Raw genomic sequence first — 23,487 nt, 5'->3', positions numbered from 1 at the left:
GACTCTATCCCCAAAACTGCCCGCAAGAAATATCCAGGGAAAAGAGAGAAAGGAAAAATTAAAAATCAAGTGAGTAGAAAAATGGAATGTATTATAAATGAAAACAGTGTTAAATATGGTACTTTCCATATCCTATCCCTGAGCTTCAAATTCTGTCACCTTTAAACAGTGATTTTTTTTTTTAATTACTCAGAAAGTTTGCCTTGGATGGTATAATTTTCTAAGTTTTCCACTCAGAATAGACTCTCAGTAGAATTTCAAAATCTCATTAGAAAATTTTGCAGGCAGTAATACAGGAGTGCAGTATTGTCATTTTATCTGCCACTTTTCATCAAGTCACAGGTTCTTGAGGTGTTCGTTTCTTTAATGTAAAACTTGTCATGATACTGTCTGATTTCAGAGGTTGCTTCCAGGGTCTGGGCTTCTATTCCTGTAAACTCGACAGAAGCAAGTTTCTAGTGTGACTGACTCCAGCTGGCTTACAAAGAGGTACCTCAGGAGCCAGCCTCATTTGCACCCCATTTACACCGGGCTGTTTGGCCTGGAGGTAGGAGCGCCCTGCTCAGGGGTCCACATGCAGTTCCTGGAGTCCCTGCAGTCCCAGGCTAGGCCAGGGCCCCCACCTCTGCACTAGCTCTCTGGCCCCAATGGGGCTTTCATCTCTTCCAGTACATTCTTTGGCTTCCACTCAAGGTTTCTCTAAAACACGGTTGTTTGGTTTTTCCTCAAAGCCACTGTCCCCGTTCTGCAGACCGAGCTCAAAGTTCTGAGCACCTGCCTTGCATGGGGGGAGGACTGGCTTTGACCCCCAGCACCAAGTGGTCTTCTAAGCACCGACAGGAGTGACCCCAAGAACAGAGCCAGCCCCCAAGCATTGTCAGGTATGGCTCCAAACTCTCCTCCTGAAATGACAAGAACCAAGAAAGGCAAATCACTGTCCTATCAGTTACTTTTCCATGCGGAGGCCGTGGGAGCTGGACCGTACAGATGACATTCCTGTTCCAAGACGGGCTCTCTGAGAAACAGCCGAGGCCGGCGAGGCCTGCAGCATTTCTTTATTTAGGAATTTCATTTGGGATCAACGTCTGTGGAAGGGAAGGAAAGAGAAGGAAGCAGCGCTGGGCAGCGAGTGCTCCGGGGACCTCTGTGACTCCGGGGACCTCTGATGCTGAAATGGCCCTTAAGAGTTGCCCAGTTGGGGCTGGAGAGATAGCACAGTGGGGAGGGCGTTTGCTTTGCACGTTGGTGAACCAGGTTCAATCCCAGGCATCCCATATGGTCCCACAAACCCCCAGCAGTAATTCCTGAGCATTTGCTGGGTGCGGCCCAAGACCGACCCTAAAATAAAAGAATGGATTACCAAGGATGATTGTTGGTAGTGAAAATTTAGGACCAGAGAGTCAGTACAGTGGGGAAGGTGTCCAGGAGGGGCCCCCGAACAAACTTAAACAATTAATAAACTTTTAAAAATGAAATAAAAGTGAAACTCAACTATTGACAACTTTGTAAAGGACAGTTCTGTAAATAAAAATTATTTTTAAAAATTTTTAGGCAAGAGCTAGAGAGGTAGTACAGCAGGTAGGCCTTTGCCTTGCACAGGGCAGACCCAGGTTCAATCCCCGGCACCCCATAAACCCCTAAGACTAGCAGGAGTGACTCCTGAGTGCAGAGCCAGGAATAACTGCCGAGCACTGCCGGGTGTGGCCCAAACACAAATACCAAAACATTTTTTTTAATAATAATGAAAAGAAAAAAAAATCTCAGACCTTCACCTTTCGTTTCTGAGTCTATCATAATTTGTAACCACAAAGATTATTTTAGAATGAAAGCAACCAATTTTGTATTATAAAACATTCACTAGCTTTCATTAGGCTCATGTCCAGAATCTTAGAAAAGCTTTTATACCCCTAACTATTATATTACAAGCAATGTTCGTCTATAATCTGATTGACCTATTTTATTTTTAGTACTTGTCACCATGTAGAATTACATATTATATATATGTATATATGTCTCTTTATACTATACATTGGTTTGTTTCATAGCTAGAATGTCAAGTCTCTAGGGCAAAGTATAAAAATCTCAGCAAATAACTATGGAATGAATGAATGAACAAAATATAAGGAATGAATTAATTTCTTACATCACACTATTTGGGTCTTACCTATTATCTTGATGGTTGTCGAGTTTCTCTGATAAAATACCCAATAACAGCATGCTTGATCAAGATGAGAAGAATGAGAAATGATTTTGTTTTGGTGATTGGACTCTGCCCACGGTGCTCAGGGCCTTTCCCGACCCTGTCCTCAGGGATGCGTCTTGGCCGAGCTCAGGGAACCATATGCAGTGGTAGGGATGCAAACGTCGTCAGCTGCAAGCAAGGCGAGGCCCCCTGGCTGTACTCTCTCTGGCCCCGAGATGGGGACACTTTTGTTCTCCTTGGTCATTGCAAATCGTAGACATAACCTAAAGTAGCCAAACCAGAGATATGAAACATTGTCATGTTATAAAAAAAGCAAACGCGGGGCTGGAGCAATAGCACAGCGGGTAGGGCGTTTGCCTTGCACGCGGCCGACCTGGGTTCGAATCCCAGCATCCCATATGGTCCCCTGAGCACCGCCAGGGGTGATTCCTGAGTGCAGAGCCAGGAGTAACCCCTGTGCATCGCCGGGTGTGACCCAAAAAGCAAAAAAAAAAAAAAAAAAAAAAGCAAACGCATATTATAGGGGCTTCTTCTTGGGAAAGGTGGCTTGGGGACCTTGGGGACCCCCCCGCAATGCTTAGGCACCATTCCTGGGTGCTGAGCTTCAGCCCCGCTGGCCACACACTGGGCAGACACCCTTCCTCATGTTCCTCCCTCGTCAGCCGCACGCTGCCTTCTAGATGCCGTGTACAGACACTCAGATCTGCAGTTAACATCTCTGCATCCGGCATCAAGAAGCCGTTACTCTTCACTCCTGGGGCAGTTCTCTCCCAAATCCCAAAAGTAAAGTGGAACACTGAAGTTTTTCCTTCGACATCAGAATCTCCCGGCTCTGTGTCTTTCTCTCCGATCTTCGCCACTTCTCTTCCAAGGCCCTAAAGGAATCTGATCTTTCCTTTGAGCAAGAAGAATCTGGTCAGTGTGAAATATATTCCGACAACATAAACTTTAAGCACTTAACTTCTTTTCCCCTTGCTAGTATTTGTCGACGCGTTGTTTTTTTTCCAATAAATAGAGATACTGTCTGGTGTCTCTAGACTGGTAACTTCTCAAGGGCCATCAGTCTCTCTCAAACACAGTTATCTGGCACATAGTAAGCACTCAGTGTTTTTTGAACTAAAATGAGTAGGAACTTAGGTAGGACACAGAACTATACCTCAGTTCTTGATTATTCAGAAGGGATTGTGGGGCAAATTTTTTATTATTATTATTTGTTCCTTAATTGAGTCATATAGTGCAATACACAGTTACAATATAGGGTTTCGGTCATATAATGTTCCAGCACCCATCCCTTCACCAGTATACATTTCCCACTACCAATATACCCAGTTTTCTCTTCCACCCCTACCTCACCCCAAACCCTCATCTGCCCCCGGCCCCATCGTCCCTATGGCAGGCACTTTTCTTTTTATTTTGTTTTTTGATGTTTTTTTTTTTTTGCTTTTGGGGGTCACACCTGGCGATGTACAGGGGTTACTCCTGGCTCTGCACTCAGGAATCACCCCTGGCGGTGGTCAGGGAACCATATGGGATGCTGGGAATCGAACCCGGGTCGGCTGCTTGCAAGGCAAACGCCCTACCTGCTGTGCTATTGCTCCAGCCCTGACACTTTTCTTTTTAATCCAGATTAGCTTTATCACTGGTCACCTAATTTGCTTCTGAGCGTCCCATACTACTCCTTAAAATTGTTGTGTAGGTAAGAAGAGCAAACACATTTTAATATTGTCCTGAGCAACAAACTCTATTTTTATTTTGGTCAGTCGAAGATTTGATTTTAGACCCAGAGAGATAGTTCCTACACGAAGCAAGGTGCTTGCTTGCATGCAGCCAACTCGAGTTCAATGCCCAGCACCGCATATGGTCTCCCAGACTCTGCCAAGATTGATCCTGAGCACAGAGCCAGGAGTAAACCCTGAGCATAGTCAAGTGTGGTCCAAAAGCAAAACAAAACAAAAAGCTCAAAAGTTTTATTTGTTACAGGCTAAACTCAATTATCTTTGCCTGATGCTGCCTTCTAATTTTTTTTTCTTTTTGGGTCACACCCGGCAATGCACAGGAGTTACTCCTGGCTCTGCACTCAGGAATTACTCCTGGCGGTGCAACCATATGGGATGCTGGGAATCGAACCCGGGTTGGCCACGTGTAAGGCAAATGCCCTACCTGCCGTGCCATCGTTCCAGCCTCAATGCTGCCTTCTATGAATGTAAATGATAATGTTTATAGTAATATAAAATATACTAATTCTAGTCTAATACTATAATTAAACACCAACAATATGATTATAATGACAGCATTTGAAGTATTAATCATTTTGTTATTTTAGGTATGCCTAATGAACTGTAGTCATGTTTGCCCCATTTGGATTCTTTTTTGAAAAATCATCCTCTCCTCATTCCTAAAGCTTTTACATGGTCTTTCCTATTAGTCAGTTTTAGTTCTTCCCTCCGCCCCCACCTCAGCCCATCTTTAAAAAAAGAACAGCTTTCACCATTTTCGTGGGAGGAGAAAAAATGACCTTGAGGGGATAGGATGTTCCAGTTTAATTTCCACTTGCTTTCGTGGCCTCTCTATGATTTTTTTTTTCATAAAAGGGGGGAGGCGCCAGGCTCTTTGACTCTGTGGTCCACACTTGACTAAGTGAAACTTAAATGAACATCTGGGCGGAATCTTTCTGAAACAGAATCATCGTGCGAACGATTGTTCTCTAATGACATCTTGATTCTCGGGATCCTGCGTGTCCTTTTTCAGTTCCTATCGCTCTAGCTTAAGAGATCCTTTCCTATCTTCTCCCCTTTCTCGACCTTTTGATAGCTCTATCTGTTTAGGCAATAATTTGATAATTTTGAAATAGAACAAAACAAAAGAGGAATGGTAGATGTGCTGAACCCTTCTCTACAGTGTGAAAAGTGTGGGAGTCTATAAAAAGACTTCTCATCACCAGATAAAAGCCATTTTTAGATTCCCCACTTCCCCCCACATAAAGGTGTGCTTGTGTGTGCCACTATTTTACGACTTTGTTAGAGTACAGAGTGGCATATTTTTATGAAATACACCTTTGAATTCTGTTAAATAATGTAAGAACAAAATGTCATAATCTCAAAAAATGTCCTCAGACCTGTGTGCTTGAGCTTATTTATTTGGCAAACATTTAAATGTCTCCAAGTAGCAAGTCCTGTGTTGAGTGCTAGGTTGAGTGAGATTTTTTCAAACCACATTAATCTGCCTTCAAAAAATGAACTGAAACGTGCCTGCGATAGAGGCAGGCTGGGAGGCAGGAGGAGGTGACGGGAGGGAACCTGGGGACATTGGTGGACGGGCGTGTGTTGGAACACTGCGTGGCTGAAACCTAATCCTGAACAGCTTTGTAAGGGTCCGTCTCACAGTGATTCAGTAATAAAATCTTAAAAAAAAAAAATAACAAAAACCAAAAAACTGCTAACTTTAGAAATGGTTGTTAGTGCTTCTTCAGCGTATTTATATGTTCTGAGTTTGGTATTTTCGGTGGTGTCCATCGGGTCCGTGATGAATGATATTGACGAATATTTGGGGCACCTTTGATGCCCACTATTTACTATTTTGAGAAATAAAAATAGATCACTTAAAAAATGCTCCAGGGGACTAGAGTAATAGCACAGCGGGTAGGGTGTTTGCCTTGCACTCAGCCTACCCAGGTTTGATTCCCAGCATTCCACAGGGTCCCCCAAGCACTGCCAGGGGTAATTCCTGAGTGCAGAGCCAGGAGTAATCCTGTGCATTGCCAGGTGTGACCCAAAATATATATATGTTCCATCTCATGTATTGACAAGACAGGTCTGGTGAGTAGTATGTTAAAGGTATCCCCAAAGAGCCTGGGGAAGTGGTTTCCAAGGTTACTTTCAAATTAACGTAGATATTCTAAACGAAGTGGCTGTACCATGAATCTTTATTTCAAAAGCATAAAAAGTCAGACACTTTGGGGGGAATGCTAATAAACTTTCTTATTCATATTATGATAATAATGTTTGGGTCTTGTGCATCCCTTGTTTCACTGTATTACATGAAAGTTACACTTTTGGAGTTTCGGGGTTTTTTTCTCTTGGGTTTGGGTCCCCACCAAAAACCAAGAGACTACTGGCCGATTCCTCCCAGCCCCATGCTTACAGGTTGCTCCTGGTGGGGCTCAGGCTGCTGTGCGGTGCCAAGGATCAAACCAAGCCTCCTGCATGCAAAGCTTGCGCACCATCCCTTTGAGTTGTTGTTTTTGGATTTTTTTAGTGATGAAAGAACATTAAGAATTTATCAGGGGGCCGGAGCGATAGCACAGCGGGTAGGGCGTTTGCCTTGCACGAGGCTGACCTGGGTTCAATCCCCGGCATCCCATATGGTCCCCCAAGCACCGCCAGGAGTAATTCCTGAGTGCAAAGCCAGGAGTAACCCCTGAGCATCGCTGGGTGTGACCCAAAAAAAAGCAAAAAAAAAAAAGGATTTATCACGTTTGTATAGGTCTGTTTAAAACTAGTCCCTGGGCTCCAGAGATAGTCCAGGGCTTAAGGTGCTTATTTTGCATGTGGCCAACCCTGGTTTAATACCTGGTACGACATATGGTCCCCGGAGCACCTCCGGTAATGATCCCTGAGCACCAGACCAGGAGTAACCTTTGGGCACTGTGAGTGTGGCAAAAATAAAAAACAAAAAAATAGTCTTCAGTCACACAGGTACTGAGAAGTGCTCTTTTAATTAACTAGTGATATTTTAAAAGTAAACTGTAACAAAATCATACATTTTTTTTTGTCCTGGTAAAGGAAAACTTTATTGTTCTTAATCTTCTAAAATCATTATTTATCCCCATCATAAATAGCTTTGTAATTTCACAGTGACTAAATTTTATTTTATTTTATTTTATTTTGCTTATTGGGTCACACCTGGCAATGCACAGGGGCTACTCCTGGCTCTGCACTCAAGAATTACTCCTGCCAGTGCTCGGGGAACTATATGGGATGCTGGGAATCGAACCCAGGTTGGCCGAGTGCAAGGCAAACGCCCTACCCACTGTGCTATCACTCCAGCCCCTGACTAAATTTTTAAAAATCATTTCTTATCATCCAAGATGACACTGCCCTTTAATCCTTATTTATAAATAATCTGCATCAGTACCTAATGAATGAAGTAGTCAAATGACTTTTCCAGAGGCCAGAAAGATAGGCAGGCACTTACCTTTTATATGTCTGACCGGGTCCCATTCCCAACACCACATACGGTCTTCCAAGCGCCACCAGGCATGGCCCCCAAACAAAAAAGAAAAAAATATAAATTTAAAAAATAAAATGGGGGGCTGGAGCAATAGCACAGCGGGGAGGGCGTTTGCCTTGCACACGGCCGACCCGGGTTCGAATCCCAGCATCCCATATGGTCCCCCGAGCACCACCAGGAGTAATTCCTGAGTGCATGAGCCAGGAGTAACCCCTAAGCATTGCCGGGTGTGACCCAAAAACCAAAAAAATAATAATAATAAATAAATAAATAAAATGGGAAAATGACCCTTTCCCTTATGAACCTAAGCATGTGATCAGTTCACCAGATAGAGTGGGCATTCTCAACCGACAAGATGTCCAAGGAAAGTTGACGATTTAATTTGCCCACTTTTCTCAAATTGCATCCCCCTCTTTTTGTAATTGCTTCATTATTTAAGTTTTCTACAGTTTTGAACTTTTTTTTGTGAAACGTAATAGATGTGTGAAAATACATTTCCAGTGTTCTTAAAGTGGTTATAGCCACTGTTGGACTCAGACTTTGCTCCACTTCGTGAGCTCTTGTGTAATATGTGAAGATTTTAGTATTCGTGACCTCCAAGTTGTTCCAGAAAATAATTCTTTTATTAAAAGGCAAAAAGCTTTTAGGGTAAAGCAAAAATCTTTTTTTTTTTCTTTTTGGGTCACACCCAGCGATGCTCAGGGTTACTCCTGGCTTTGCACTCAGGAATTACCCCTGGCGGTGCTTGGGGGACCATATGGGATGCCGGGGATCGAACCCGGGTCGGCCGAGTGCAAGGCAAACGCCTTACCCACTGTGCTATCGCTCTGGCCCCTAAAGCAAAAACTCTTGCTGTTAGGAATGTTGATTATATGTAAAGTTTAATTATTACAATTTGGGACCTATTCAGAATAATTTAACTTTAGCCCACAAAGGCTTTTTATTCGTTGGTTTTGGTTTTGGTTTGAATGTCATACTTTATGCAGCATGTGGGCTACTCATGGCTCCAGTGCTCAGGCAGTTGTGCGGTGCCAGAGATGGACCATAAGCCTCTTGAATGCATAGCATGTATTCCAGCCCTTTGCACTATCTCCCCAACCCAGCATTTTTTTTTTCTTTTAGGGTCACACCCAAGTGATGCGCAGGGATTACTCCTGGCTCTTCACTCAGGAATTACTCCCGGCGGTGCTTGGGGGACCCTATGGGATGCTGGGAATCGAACCCAGGTCTGCCGCGTTCAAGGCAAACGCCCTACCTGCTGTACTATCACTCCAGCCTCAACCCAGCATATTTTTTAATATGAAATCTTCACAAATTTATGTGTCATCCTTGTGGGGGACCATGATAATCTTTCTTTCACTGTTCTAATCCTGTTTTTTGAATATACCTTAATGGGTTATTTTGTTAGTAATATCCAACTAAAATCAGTAGAATTTTGAATTTTACCTTTCCCAGTTTTAAAATTCAGCAAATAGGATGTGACTTTTGATAAGCAAGGACCTAACCCAGACATGCTAATTTTTATCTAAGAGGAATCAAACTAATAATATCAAAATTATAAGTATTTTGCCCATGAGTGTATTGTGTGAACAGTATGAATTCTGGTATTCCTGGTTATCTTTGTAAATCAAGTAATTATCATCAAAACTTAGCTGCTAGCCTATGGTTTTCAATATCCCCCTAAGCCAGTGCCCGCAATATTAACTAGTTAATACTCACTGAAACTCTTATAAAGGCTTCCTCTAAAACCATTGCCTTCTCCCCTCCCCCACTCGGTTGTTAGCATTAAAAACTTCTTCTCTGGGACTTTAACAGTTAAGTGAAATCAACTTTGGAGACAGGTGGAATTTGTTAATAAATATTCGGCTATGTGAATGATCGCAGATCATAGTACATTCCACTTTATACCCTTAAACCTAGTTCCCATTCCACACCTAATCCTCTTTTTGCCCTATGAAATGAGTTTAAATTTCCCAAACTGTAACGTAGAAAGTTTTCATCGACCTCCCAACTTTTAAAAATATTTTAATTTTTTAAAAATTAAATTGAGATACACTCTGAACCTATAGCATTGTCTCATAGAACTTCCTACAGTAATAGAAATTATATGGGCATTGTTCATGCATCCATAGTTAGTTGCTACCAGGATATATAGCTCATGTGTCTTAGGTGAATTTTGCATTTTATTTTCATTGAAGTGTCCACTGACTAATGGATATCTTTTGAACAATACAGCAATTAAATTTGATATGCCTGCCCTCAGTGGTGTTGAAGGACATTTCATGATTTGAAAACAAAATAGTCCACCATATATAGTAAATTGAAAAAAAAAATCTCTAGATATAGATGAAATGGTAGATACATTCCCAATATAATGAACATTCTAAAAATTTTTAGAATGTTCATCATCGTCTAAAATTTTTAAGGAAAAAAATAAAACAAGTCTAGCGATAAATTAAATTTTGGTCCTTAAATTTTCCTGGATGCAAAATTTAAATTTTCTTAAAGAAATGTGTGTGTCTTGATTTTTAATATTTTTTGACACTGTTTAATGAAATTTTGTATTTTCTAAACCACTTTAAGTTTGTTTCCTGAGAAGGAAGGAACAATTAGGAGCAAATGAAAATGATCACACAGAAAAAAAAAATGCAAACCAGGATTCTTACATATTATTTCTCTTCAACCCCCATGGCAATAAGAGAATTTATTCCTCCCTCCCCATCCTAATCATATACTATTTTAAAATCCCCCATAGATGTATATATTTTCAGTTATTAATTATTTATTATAATTGTTTATGAAGGACTAGAGCTACTATCTTTTATGGAGAAAAGCATCAACCTTTGAAAGGTTTTCTTTAAAAGTCATTTCAGTTGCATTTAAGGAACATCCATTATTACCCTTCCAGGGAAGGTTATTTTTTTCACTGGACATTGTGATAAGATTAATTATCATCGCCTATCAAGAAATGCAGATTTAATGAACCAAGTCAAGGACACTAAATTGCAGCCTCACTCACTCCGGTGAGCATACAGAGACTGAGTTGAGGAAGAATCTGTGAAAGTAGCGTTTGCTGGAAATTGCATGCCTGTCTCTTTAAATCTAAAAAAAAAAAAAAATCCTTTCAGAAGCTGTAGAGAGAAGGTGCTAGAACTGTGTACGATCATGACTGGAAAGCAGGATCCCTCAGTGACTGCCGAATCTTCCCAGCACAAGACAGAGAGGCAGTTCATTACAAGCCTCCACTGGTTGTAGGCAGAACGATGATCCTTCCGAACCAAGCTCAAATAAAATCAAATTGAGAAAGCAGACCTTTCAAGGGAATGAGGCGGAGGCTCGCTTTTATGTTAAAAGCAACCAGCATCCTCCTTGCTAGACGTGGACATGACATTTTTAAAGGAATTATTTGGTTACAGCGTTTCAAGCAAACTGTGCTAAGGAGTCTGTACATGGCATTGTTTTTTCTCTTCTTTTTTTCTTTTGCATATATGTAATTCTGGAGGTAAAGAAAAAGCCTGCCCGGGATTCAGAAGGCATCCCACTAGCGATCAGCTGACATTCCTAACTGAAGGCTGCAATGTGTTGCTTATTCATTTTGTACCGTGGGAGCTGCGGGGACTAGCAGAGAGCTAAACTATGCATTTCAAACAGCAGTGCTTGTGCAGAAAGAGGGGTGAGAGAGAGGCAGCCGGCACTGAAAGAGCACAGCTGGACTTTCTCCTTGTTTTTATCCATTTCTGCAGGATCATGTATTCATAAGGGATGAGGCGGGCCACGGCGATCCCAGGCCTGAGCCGCGGCCTACCCCGTCAGTTCAGAGCCAGGCCCTCCGCTACCGGAACCGAGAGCGCTTTGCCACGATCAAATCAGCATCTTTGGTAAGCAAACACCCCTCTACCCACCTTCCCTTCCTTTCCCTCCTCCCCATCTGGCAGCCTCTCGCCCTCCCTGAGCCTCTCTCGGCTTCATGGATGGGAGGAAAAGAGTCAAGAATGTTTTCTCCCTCCTAATAATTTTATTCATTTTAGGAAAAAAAAAAATCTGTTGGCATAGCAACCTGATCTCAGATATTTTAGCATTGTCTATAGCATGGAAAATTTAAAAAAATCTTTTGTGTGTGTGTGTGTGTGTGTGTGTGTGTGTATTTATATGTGCTGTATGTGCAAAATAAAAGGCCTTTCAGATTAAGTTGCTAACCTTTCCATTTTTTTTAAAAAAAAGCTGTTTGTCTTTTCATTGAGATAATCATGCAAAAAAAAATTTTTTTTTTAATTGATGTATGTGTATGCAGGGTACTCTGCTTCTTTTTTGTATAGATGCATGAATGTCTGAAATGTATACCTACACCTCAAAAGATAAAATAGCCTATTTTGAAATATAATGGTTGCTGGCTAATATATATATTAATTGTAGAAAATAAGATACTGGCTTCCCAGGGATGGATTGCTGGTTCGTTCTGGTTCATTCATTTATTTATCTATCGCAACAATGGTAGTGCCTGCACTTCCCCATTTAACCCCTGAAGCATTTCCTGGCACCAATAAAGCCATAAAGGTTGTGTAGGGAAGGATAGGGATGGGTCGGGGAAGGAAAGATACTGTAGGATCCTTCAGCATTTTTACTATTGCAAATGTGAGTGCTGGGTGCCCTTGTAGTAGCAAAAGGGGTGTGTGCTGGAAGAGTTAGTTTTCATGCCTCCTCCCCGTGGGCCCCCACGCGTGCGCCTGCGCGCTCACACACACACCCACATCCTTCCACCCTTGGCACTCTAAACTCTCTTTAATCTTTTGCCTCCGAATCTCCCTTCTCGGCCAAAAAATTATTGAAATATGAGTTGTTTTTGCCCCCCTGGATGTTAGAGGTCACATGGGCAGCAAGAGTTAGTGTACACGGCCTGGCTATTACATTTAGAACCCACGATGACATCATCCGAGGCCGACCCAGAAATGATTATTTTTTCTTGCCCTATTTTTTTTTTAAAAAAAAAAAACCTGATTTCCACTTTGATTTCTTGTGTCTTGAAGTCTCAGATTACATCTGGAATTGAGGCTGCATTCTGATCTTTAGAGATCCAAATAGAAGGAAAATGGAAGTAAAAGCCCCTCTCTAAGTGCCATGTCTTCTTCTGGGTGGAAAAAAAGGAAATAATTTCACGTTAGGCTGCTTGTAAATAAGCTGGCTGATAAATTCCTTTATTAGAAGTTTCTTTGTGATCTCTCGAATAGACAGCTTTTCATTTTAAATTGATACCATCCTGTGTAACAGAGATCATAAAATGTCCACTCTATTTGCTCACGATTGTTAAGCCCCTAAAAAAAAAAAAAAAAAAAAGGAAAGGAAAAAGAAAAAAAATGAAAAAGCACACTTCTGGGTCTACATAAAGCATCCTAAAACTATAAAATAATATCTTGATGTCATGCTAACTGAAAAAGTAATTCTAGTATTTATGGAATGTTACTACTTAACACGGACTCTTGCAAGACTCATGCCTTAAGCAGCCCCGTGCATGTTGAGATGAAAGGGGAAATGAGGAAGCCACCGGGAGTCACAGCACCATCCGCAGGTTTTGGGTGGGAAGGAGACGTTAACCAAGTGAATTGTCCTCAGCTGGGACAGGTTCTTTTTTTTTTTTTTTCCCTTGCCACACCCTCCTTCCCACATCATATATTCATGACCTCCTACTCCCAGGAAGAGCTTACTACTGCCATGCCAGGATGCTCTCCCTGCTGGCGTTTGTGGACTCATTCATGGCTGCCCTGTGCATTATCAGCCATCAGAGTCTTCCTCTCTCTGGATGATGTGGCGGCGTCGGGACTAGGCCTCCTCACTGCAGTGGGAAATGCCCTCACGCACCCCGGGATCTCCTCCGGGCTTCATGGATGCCCTTTTAGAGACAAGTCTCGGTGGTAGACTCCTGATTTGCTCCCCGGGCCCTGCCCCTGTATCCAGCCTCAGACTGAGCACCTGATAAGCTGGGACTTGAACCACATAATAAGTTGTATTCCATGAACTATCTCTACAGATGACCCTTCAAGGGGTCACGTTACCATGGATGGGAATTTATCAAAATTCAGTGGTATGTGTAGCTCATGACTTGGAGTGGGGGTGTCACAAGAGATAAGTCTGAGGTTGTGGGTTTGGGTCCTGGTTAGGACAATCTGCCAATAGGGATATTTTTGTGCAGATTATCAATGCTACAGTTGAGCCACCCATTGTATAATTTTAAGGACTAATCTAATGGGAATATATAAACCAGGACACTGGAATATCATAAATATGTAAAGGTAATTTCAAAAAATATATATATCACAATTCTTAATATTTTTCATGACTCCCAGCCCAAGTGAAAATTACCAAAATTATTTTAAGTGGCATAAAAGTATGAAAGCAAAGGTCTGGTTTATGAAATAATCAAGTTATTGTTAAAATTTCTTCTCCCTCGTAGGGAGCGATACTATGTTGACTTACTTGATTGGGTTTTGTTTTTCCTTTACAATCTCCTGGCATAATTTCTAAAAAGCCACAGAGTAATCCAAAGTAAGCAGTAAGAAGAGAAATAGAAGTTTAGAAATGACTTTTTCAGTGAGTGATAGTGTGTATTTTAAATACACCTGCAAACTAATAAAAAAAAAATATATGGCTTATCATGAACTTTTCTGCCCCCTTTCCTATGTCAGACTAAAAGAGGCCCAGTTTTGTGACTTTTTCCTTTAACATTTCTTTCTACATAGTGCTTTGGAATGGGGCTTATTGACAAGTGTATGAAGCCCATGGGCTACAAATTTTTACTGCTAGCTAGCTTTACCGCTTTGGCACTGAAGCACTGAGATTTTTTATGACAGTATGCATTACTGCACAATTGCATTTGAAACAAAGGAAAAGCGAGGGCCGCAAACCTTGGTACCTGAGGAAACTTTAGAATTATAATTAGTTTATTCTAATTATTCAGGACAGAGACTATATCTCACCTTGTTTCAGGAACCAAGAAGGAGGAAGGGGATTTCATAAAATTTTAATTTTATCGGCTTCTCTTCTATAAGAAACTTCATCGTGGGCCGATGGGGCATCTCGAGTGAGGAATTGTTTATATAGACCTTCAGAATTATCCACCTGGCTTCTTGGGCCTTGGAGATGCGTCTTCCATGGATGGTGGTGTTTTTGTTTGGTTTTGTGTGTGAAATCTTAATATTCTGATTCACTTAATGACACAGTTGAGAGTTTTTCAGCTGTTTTTTTTTGTTATATCTGTCATTTCTTCTTAAAATTTCATCGTGTCCTCTTTTCCCATAGTAGATGTCAGTATGAAGAGTTTCAAAGCCCTGCCTAACAGAAATTGCAGCTTTTGGGCTTTTGAAGTAACCCGTGCTAGAATGCAGTGTTCTTTCTACACAGGTGAATTGATGTTAGGTTTCACATTAGAGCAAGGTAGATAAAGCTACTTTGACTTTTTTTTTTTTTTCTGTTTGGGTCACACCGGGCGATGCACGGGGGTCACTCCTGGCTCATGCACTCAGGAACTACTCCTGGTGGTGCTCGGGGGACCATATGGGATGCTGGGAATCGAACCCAGGTCGGCCACATGCAAGGCAAACGCCCTACCCGCTGTGCTATCGCTCCAGCCTCTACTTTGACTTTTTCTTTTTCTTTTTTTTTTTTTATTTTTTTTTGAATCATGGTGAGATAGTTACAAGCTTTCTTGTTTGGGTTACAATCACACAATGATCAAACACCCATCCCTCCACCAGTGCACATTCCCCACCACCAATATCCTGGGTATACTCCCCTCTTTCCCACCCTCCCCCTGCCTCCATGGCAGACAATATTCCCCATACTCTCTCTCTACTTTTGCACATTCTAGCTTGCAACACAGACACTGAGAAGTCATCATGTTTGGCCCATTATCTACTTTCAGCATGCATCTCCCATCCCAACTGGTTCCTCCAGCCATCATTTTCTTAGTGATCCCTACTTTGACTTTTTAATCGCTAAGAAATTACATAGTAAAAAATGACTGTTCTAACCCATTTAAATATAAATTATTTTACCTTGATTTTACTAGAGACAGTAGAAAAACTCAGATAAAAATGGAGTCTTCCTTTCACATTTTAAAAATATAAACTGATTATTCATCTACTTGTGAAGGTTTTTACTTAAATGAGTTTGATAGACTAGAATAAAAATGTTAGCATCTCAGCAGTAAAATACTGCTTTTTAACCTCTCATGAACCCAGTTTGTTTCTAAATGCTTGAAAATGTGGCTTTCTCCTCAATAGTGTATCAGAGATGCTTATCAAAATATTACATCTTTTCTCTTATTTAACTTCTTAATCTGACTAAGATTATTGCTAATAATAGTTTTTTCAATTGTAGTATCCAGTATGCCCAGCCTACATGACTAAATTCTATAAATCTTGTAAGTTGACTCGAATCTTAAAATAGTAACATCATCAGCCTCTGAGTTCAGTAGGTTGCTTAGAGCACACTTTGGATGAAGTGGGGGTTTTTGTTGTTTTTTTATTTTGATTTGGGGGCCACAGCCAGTGGTGCTCAGGGCTTACTCCTGGTTCTGCTCTCAGGGATAACTCCCACTGGGCACAGGAGACCATATAGGTTCCAGCAATAAAACCCAGTTCGGCCAGGGTAAGGCAAACACCCTATCCACTGCACTATCACTTGAAGTGGTTTGTTATGGGCCAAACATTACTAAAATTAAATAAGATATAATGGAATGACTACAGAAACTTCTAAAACAAATTCAGTCCTTCTTTCTGGCTCATATATACATATATATATATGCTTCTGAGCCCATGTATATGTATATTATTCCAGGTATATAAAATTGTTAATAATCCAGATTCAGAAATCCACAACTAGGGAAGAAGCTCAGATTTATTTTTAAACTTGTCCTTTCTCTTGAATTCACTTTTAATATGTGCCCCTCCCCCCAGTCATCAGAAATACTGAGTGAGGGGGAAAAGAGATACCTATTACTCAGGGCTTGGTGGAAGGAAGCAAATCAACACATAATGAACCTTTCCATGCACCAGTCCCCTGTGGAAGTTGACCTGGAGGGTCCCTTCACGTATTAAGAAACTGCCAGAAGCCGTTGGCCCACAGATAGTTGGGGAGAGAGCAAGGGGTCATCTCCAGGCAGCATGCTGGCTGGACAAGATGATTGTGCCCACCTTTAGTTGGTCACTTTTTTTTTTTTTTTTCTTTTTGGGTCCCACCCAGCGATGCTCAGGGGTTACTCCTGGCTCTTCACTCAGGAATCACTCCTGGCGGTGCTTGGGGGACCATATGGGATGCCGGGGACCGAACCCGGGTCGGCCGCGTGCAAGGCAAACGCCCTACCCGCTGTGCTATCGCTCCGGCCCCTGGTCACATTTTTTGAGGCTAGCGTTGTGGAAACTGTGTCACTACACTTTCCTTAACTAGGCGACTCCCACCGTGACTCATTCCTCTCTGCCTCAGTGATGTGGGTTTTCTCAGGCAATTCAAGAGTCAGAGGACCTTACTTCCAATCCCAGATTTTATTAAAATAATAATAATAATAATAACAATAACAACAACAGGTAAATTTTGTATGAAAGCAAATTGTAAACTGTTCTGAGTGGTAAAAGTCATGAGCTATTTTTGTTCTCTTGACCAATAGTGTATTTTAAAGAAATACAGGATAAATTCCAAGCACAGAGGCATACATGACTGTGTTAACATGGTTTTTACATATTCCATGTTAGACTTCATGAAGGAAACATCTGTTTATTCTTTTGTGTAACGTCCTACCTGGCTTGAGCATAGCATTTTAAAGTTCTAAAAAAGAATTAATTGGAAATTTAGAAAATTTGCTTGTAACAAGCAAAAGATATGAAGTGATTGATAAGGTGGTTATTCAAATTAGGGGAAGTATTTAAAAAGCCAAGCATTGCTATTGGACGGACAGTGGTGTCTAGTGAGATACAGTGGAAATACCCTGAGCTTTGTACTAGGATCTCCTCTTCACGGGCTCAGCCATGGATTCAGACAGAAAATTTTCTTTGTCTTGGGCCATCCCGGGGCTCTGCACTCAGGGATCACTCTTGGCGGGCTCAGGGGACATAGGGGAGGTGGGGGATTGAACCCGGGTTGGCCCCATGCAAAGCCAACATCCTCCCCACTGTACTATCATTCTGGCCCGCCAGATAGAAACTTTTGACACAAGGCATCTCTAATTTCTCTTCGGGATGCTTCGTTGAGGGAAATGACCACGCAGAGACCGTTTTCCTGACCACATGCCCATCAGACACTCCCCCGGCGAGGTCTTTGAAATATATATTGTGATCGCTTGAGAGGGTGACACCCAGTTTTGGCAATATGACAAAGATGGAGTAATAAGCTAAGAAAGAAGAAGTATATAGATAAAACGTATCTCCAGAATACTTTATTGCCCCATTTTAAAATAAATAAATAAATAAATAAATAGAAAGGGTAAATTTAGAAAGATCAAAATCATGTCTTTTCTGTTCATTGGAATTGTTTTGTCCCTACAGCTGAATCTCAGGAAGGTACAAGTGTGAGGAAGTGAAATATACATCTATCCATATTTAAACTACTTTCTTCTCTTTATCATGAGCTAATGCGTATTTTTTTTTTAAATATCCATGATTGTGATAACAGACGAGATTATTTTCTCTGGAGTGTGAAACGGCTCTTTGGTGATGCTACCCTTTCCGGGGGGGTCTGGAAGTAACTTTCGCTGTTATTCTCCAGCCCGTTAAAGGGGATTGTCCTCTAGGAAAGAGAACTAGATCTGAATGCTAGTGTCAGTTTCCGCTGGAAAGGTTTCAAAGTTCGGCTAATGTTTAACGGTGCACTTTGATCAAACTCTCCAGTTACGGAACCGCACTCTCCGATCGGAAGGACTCGGCCTCGTACGCGGGGACCACCTGGTCAGAAGAGTGGAGAAACAGAATGTTCTTTGTGCAAGCTGCACTTTGGCCCATAAACTGAAAATAGTAGAGAGAATTAGCAGCAGGGCGTTTTCCTGAAAAACTTGTTTTGAGGACTGGCCAGAGAGAGAGAGAGTGCCGGGCTGAGGAGATAGTACAGGGGTCTGCATGCGGCCTGATCTCCAGCGTCCCCACAGATAGTGCCCCCAGGACCACCAAGTCTAATCCCAGAGCACAGAGCCAGGACTGAGCCCTGAACACTGCCGGGTGTGGCCCAAAGCCAAACAGGCTAAACCCTTGTTTGAGGCGCCAGAGCGGTAGTCCAGTGGGTAAGGCACTTGTCTTGCAGGCAGGAGTCCCGGTGAGAGCCCTGGCACCCCGTAGGGTACCCCGAACCCCACCGGGAGAGACCCCGGAGCACCGTGTCAGGAGTAAGCCCTCCTCCACACCGCTGGGTGTTGCCAAAAGACAAAAAGAAAACCCAAAGTTGTTTGATGGTTAGGTTGAAGAAGTGTGACTAAATTACTTAGGTGACAAAACTCAAATTATAATTTTTCTTTTTCTTTTTGGGTCACACCCGGCAATGCACAGGGGTGACTCCTGGCTCATGCACTCAGGAATCACCCCTGGCGGTGCTCAGGGGACCCTATGGGATGCTGGGATTCGAACCCGGGTCGGCTGCGTGCAAGGCAAACGCCCTACCCGCTGTGCTATCACTCCAGCCCCCTCAAATTATAATTTTGTAATTGATTTTTTTCTAAAACAGGAAGATGAGAAAGAAGAGATGGACAGAGAATCTTAACAGCAAGATTTAAAAATAAAAAGGGGGGGTTGATAAATTGGAGGAAGGACTGCAATATCAGGCCCAGCTAAATCGGACCTAGGTGGCGGACTTTACATTGGCAGTCCAGTTTGTTGCGTATTCAGCAGAGCCAGGATTGAAGGAAGGATTGCTGATGAAAGTTACCATTCCCGAAACCAGAGGATTGCTCTCTCTTCTTCAGGAGAAGAGCAAGTAGTTCTAGGACAGTCTGCTAACAGCTCTTTGCTTGGGAAAGGCGAGGAAGGATCTGATTTAAAAAGAGGGAATGTGGGGCTGGAGCAATAGCACAGCGGGGAGGGCGTTTGCCAGCATCCCATATGGTCCCCCAAGCATCGCCAGGAGTAATTCCTGAGCGCAGAGCCAGGAGTAACCCCTGAGCATCGCCAGGTGTGGCCCAAAAAGCAAAAAAAAAAAAAAAAAAGAGGGAATGTGACTGTCACGCCACAGTCCTCTCTCCATGACTATGAATTAGAAGTCAATTTTGTTCAAACTTTTTCAGTTCTATTCAAAATCCCCATGACTGTTGAAGACTCAGTCTTTAAAAACAAAAAACTAAGGGGGCTGGAGTGATAGCACAGCGGGGAGGGCGTTTGCCTTGCACGCAGCCAACCCAGGTTCTATTCCCAGCATCCCATATGGTCCCCCAGCACCGCCAGGAGTAATTCCTGAGTGTAGAGCCAGGAGTGACCCCTGTGCACTGCCGAGTGTGAGCCGAAAAGAAAAAAAAAAAAACAAAAAAGAAACTAAGCAGTTTTGATAGAGTGTAGTAGATCTCGACTCGAGAAATGCCGTCCCTCTTCCCAAAAGACATTTGACAGTGTCTGCAGTTTGTTTTTCATTTTGGGGTGGGGAGTGGGCTGGGGGCTGGGCACACCTGGCGTTGCTCAGGACTTCCTCCTGGCTCTGCCCAAGTGTCATTCTGCACGTGCTTGGAGGACCATGTCGATCTGGGGGCTGAAGCCGGGTTAGCTGCCCTCAGAGCAAGTTCTCTGTGTACCCTCTGGACTATCTCTCCAGGCCCCGGCAGACACTGGGTTGTCGTAAGTTGAGAGGGGCCACTGGCATCTAGTGGGTAGGCCAGGCACGCTGCTGAGTACCCTGAAACGAACAGGACAGCCCCTCCAAACAAAGAGCGGTCTGGCTCATGGCCCACAGCAGCACGATTGGGAAACTGTGGTGCTGTAGAAGTCGTGGCGTGTCTCGGCGGTCAAACAGAAGGGGTCGGAGTCCCAGTGCTTCTCAGTAGACGTGTCACCTCGATCGGCCGTAGGAGTTTTGAATAGAGCTTAAAAAGTTTGGAAAAAAGACTTACTTCTCGTCCATAGACAGGGAGAGAGGACTGTGGGGTGACAGACACCGTGTATTTACCACTGTGTCAAAATAGATCTAAATGTATTTTAACTGAATGAAGACATAAATCGCCTCACGCCTCAATTGCTTCATCTGTGAAATGGACTTGATGAGCCCTACCTCGCGAATGAATTAAAAATGAACGAACGAATGAATGAATGAATGATATAGCTGTTAACATTGGTGATAAGGTATATACATAAAGAACCCAGCCCGGGATACAGCTCAGGAATCGGGAGGGAAACTTGACAGTGAGGGTCACACTAGCACATTGTGCCGGAGAGTTCCCTGCGCTTTGCCGGAAGTCGTGTCTCTTGGCGCTCACCGAGGCCGTGTTCCCTAACCCAAATCAGGTTACACGGCAGATCCATGAGCATGAGCAGGAGAACGAGTTGCGGGAACAGATGTCAGGTTATAAGCGGATGCGGCGCCAGCACCAGAAGCAGCTGATCGCCCTGGAGAACAAGCTGAAGGCCGAGATGGACGAGCACCGCCTCAAGCTCCAGAAGGAGGTGGAGACGCACGCCAACAACTCGTCCATCGAGCTGGAGAAGCTGGCCAAGAAGCAAGTGGCTATCATCGAAAAGGAGGTCAGTGTGTGCACAGCGCCGGCTCCAGCCGGTGGAGCCCTGGAAGCAGGGAGGGGTGCGGGGGGAGGGGGCGGGGGCGTTGCTCCAGGTTTGGCTGAGCTGCTTCGAATGGTCGTGGAAAGAGAAACTAGCCACTGACGGTCTATTGCATTCTTTTTGTTTATCTTTATTTTCTTTTTTTGCTTTTTGGGTCACACCGGAGATGCACAGGGGTGACTCCCGGCTCTGCACTCAGGAATCACTCCTGGCGGTGCCCAGAGGACCCTATGGGATGCCGGGGGTGGAACCGGGGTCGGCGGCGTGCAAGGCCAACGCCCTCCCCTCTGTGCTGTCGCTCCAGCCCCAGTGGTCTATTGCATTCTTGTCGAGGGACTGCGGGTCCTCAGAACCTTGATGGGAACAAGGGTGCCAGCAAGATGGGTTTGTCCCCTCAGAGCGCCGCTGCCCTGACTCTGCCTGCCACTCCCACGTGCTGCTTAAAAGAAAGTTGCTGGGTGCAGAGTTCCCCTCGCGGGTGTCCGGCCCTGTCCCCACAGCTGACTGGACTCGCGGAGGGCGCCTGAGCAGGTGGCAGCAAGGGGTCATCTGGCTCTTGCTTGGGTCTCTTAGGAAATATCTTTCCCCCCAGGCAGATGCTAAACTGATTGTTTTAGAAAATCCGTGAGAGGGTAGGAAAGAGAATCCAAATACTGATCACCTTTATTTCTTTTTTTTTTTTTTTTTTTTTGCTTTTTGGGTCACACCTGGCGATGCTCAGGGGTTCCTCCTGGCTCTGCACTCAGGAATTAACCCTGGCGGTGCTCAGGGGACCATATGGGATGCTGGGAATAGAACCCGGGTCAGCTGCGTGCAAGGCAAACGCCCTACCCGCTGTGCTATCGCTCCAGCCCCAAATCACCTTTATTTCTGATAAATGTTAAATGGGAAAAGGGGACTTGCATATAAAGGAAACCTGAGTGCAGAACTAGGAGTTTGCCCTAGACATAGAGCCTGGAGTAACCCCTAAGCACTGCTGCAGGTGGCTCAAAAGCAAACTACATATATTTAATTATATATATTTATATATTTAATTTATATATATACACATATATATAAATAAAATTGAACAACTTGCTTACCAGACTGCCAGTGCTAAACCAGTTTGTTTTTTTTTTTCCCCGCCACCATAAAAGTGTGAAAAGCAGCGCTGAACAAACAGAGTGGCCAGGGACAGGAGGTCAGTGGAGGTTTCAGAATTCAGATGCCTCGTTCCACACGGCAGAAACATCAGAAGTGTAGAAGCAGCGTTACTGCTTCTTTGTCGTCAGCCTACAAGGCAGCTGGCCAGACAGGGGTGATGCTGATGAAATTGATCAGAAAGATTCCAAAAAGAAATATTTGAGGGGCTGGAGCAATAGCACAGCGGGTAGGGCGTTTGCCTTGCACGCGGCCGACTCCTCGGGTTCGATTCCCAGCATCCCATATGGTCCCCTGAGCACCGCCAGGGGTAGTTCCTGAGTGCAGAGCCAGGAGCAACCCCTGTGCATCGCCGGGTGTGACCCAAAAAGAAAAAAAAAAAAAGAAATATTTGATAATGTGAAGGAAAAGTGAAAAATTACATGAAAAAGAATCATGAAGCCTAGTCCCTCCTTATTCATCCTTACACATGTGCTTCATCTAACAGTTCCCCTGAAAGCTAGATTTAGTCACTTTTAGGAGTCAATGTGTGTGTATACATATATATGTTTGTGTGTATATATATATGTATATATATATACATGTATGTATATGTGTATACTGGTTTTTGCTTTGAGGCCATACCCAGTGATGCTCAAAGCTTGCTACTGGCTCTGCACGAAGGAATCACATCCTGGCAGGGCTCAGGCGACCATATGGGGTTTGGGGAATCAAATTTTGGTCAACCATGTGCAGGGCAAGACTCCTACCTGTCTCACTACCTCTCTGGCCCCCAGGAGTCGATGCTAAGTTATGTTTGCTCTGAATTATCCACTGAGGAGTCCCCAAAATATCCTGGTCTCTGACTGCTGTGGACTATAGCAGATACCTAAGAGAACAAAAGATGCCATTCGTTTTGCATATTATATAAAAAAATGACCCCCCCCCAGGAAATATTATAGTTGAAATAATTAGTTGACATTTGATTCTTGGGATAAAACTGGCCAGCCATAGTTGTCTGTTTTTATTATTTAATCTTTGGGTTACCCACAATATAATAAGGTGTTTTATTATAGCTCTTGTTCCCCCTCTTGCCCCATGTACTTTTTGTACTTAAAAATTAAAATTTTTATGATTTATGTTCCTATTTTTTCTCACGGGCAATATTTTTATGGTGAAATTTCTGGGTTTTTTGGATATACAAGAGAA

The 23,487-nt window shown here is 43.1% G+C and overlaps 1 protein-coding gene across 2 annotated transcripts in view; it reads left to right on the top strand.

Moving 5' to 3' along the window:
* TAOK3 (TAO kinase 3) overlaps window positions 1-23,487 on the top strand; it is a 216,539-nt gene that overhangs the window by 156,249 nt on the left and 36,803 nt on the right. The window contains exons 1-3 of one of the 2 annotated variants that reach the window (XM_055146844.1): window positions 10,586-10,934; window positions 11,176-11,310; window positions 20,887-21,123. In XM_055146844.1, coding sequence (XP_055002819.1) covers window positions 20,938-21,123 — 186 coding nt within the window. In that variant the 5' untranslated portion in view covers window positions 10,586-10,934; window positions 11,176-11,310; window positions 20,887-20,937. Of the gene's footprint in view, window positions 1-10,585; window positions 10,935-11,175; window positions 11,311-20,886; window positions 21,124-23,487 lie in introns of those variants that run through there. The other variant, XM_004611070.2, reaches the window with a different exon arrangement.

This window comes from Sorex araneus, chromosome 9, assembly GCF_027595985.1.
Source record: "Sorex araneus isolate mSorAra2 chromosome 9, mSorAra2.pri, whole genome shotgun sequence".
In the NCBI taxonomy this organism is placed as follows: domain Eukaryota; kingdom Metazoa; phylum Chordata; class Mammalia; order Eulipotyphla; family Soricidae; genus Sorex; species Sorex araneus.
This window is presented reverse-complemented; position numbering and strand designations above follow the sequence as displayed.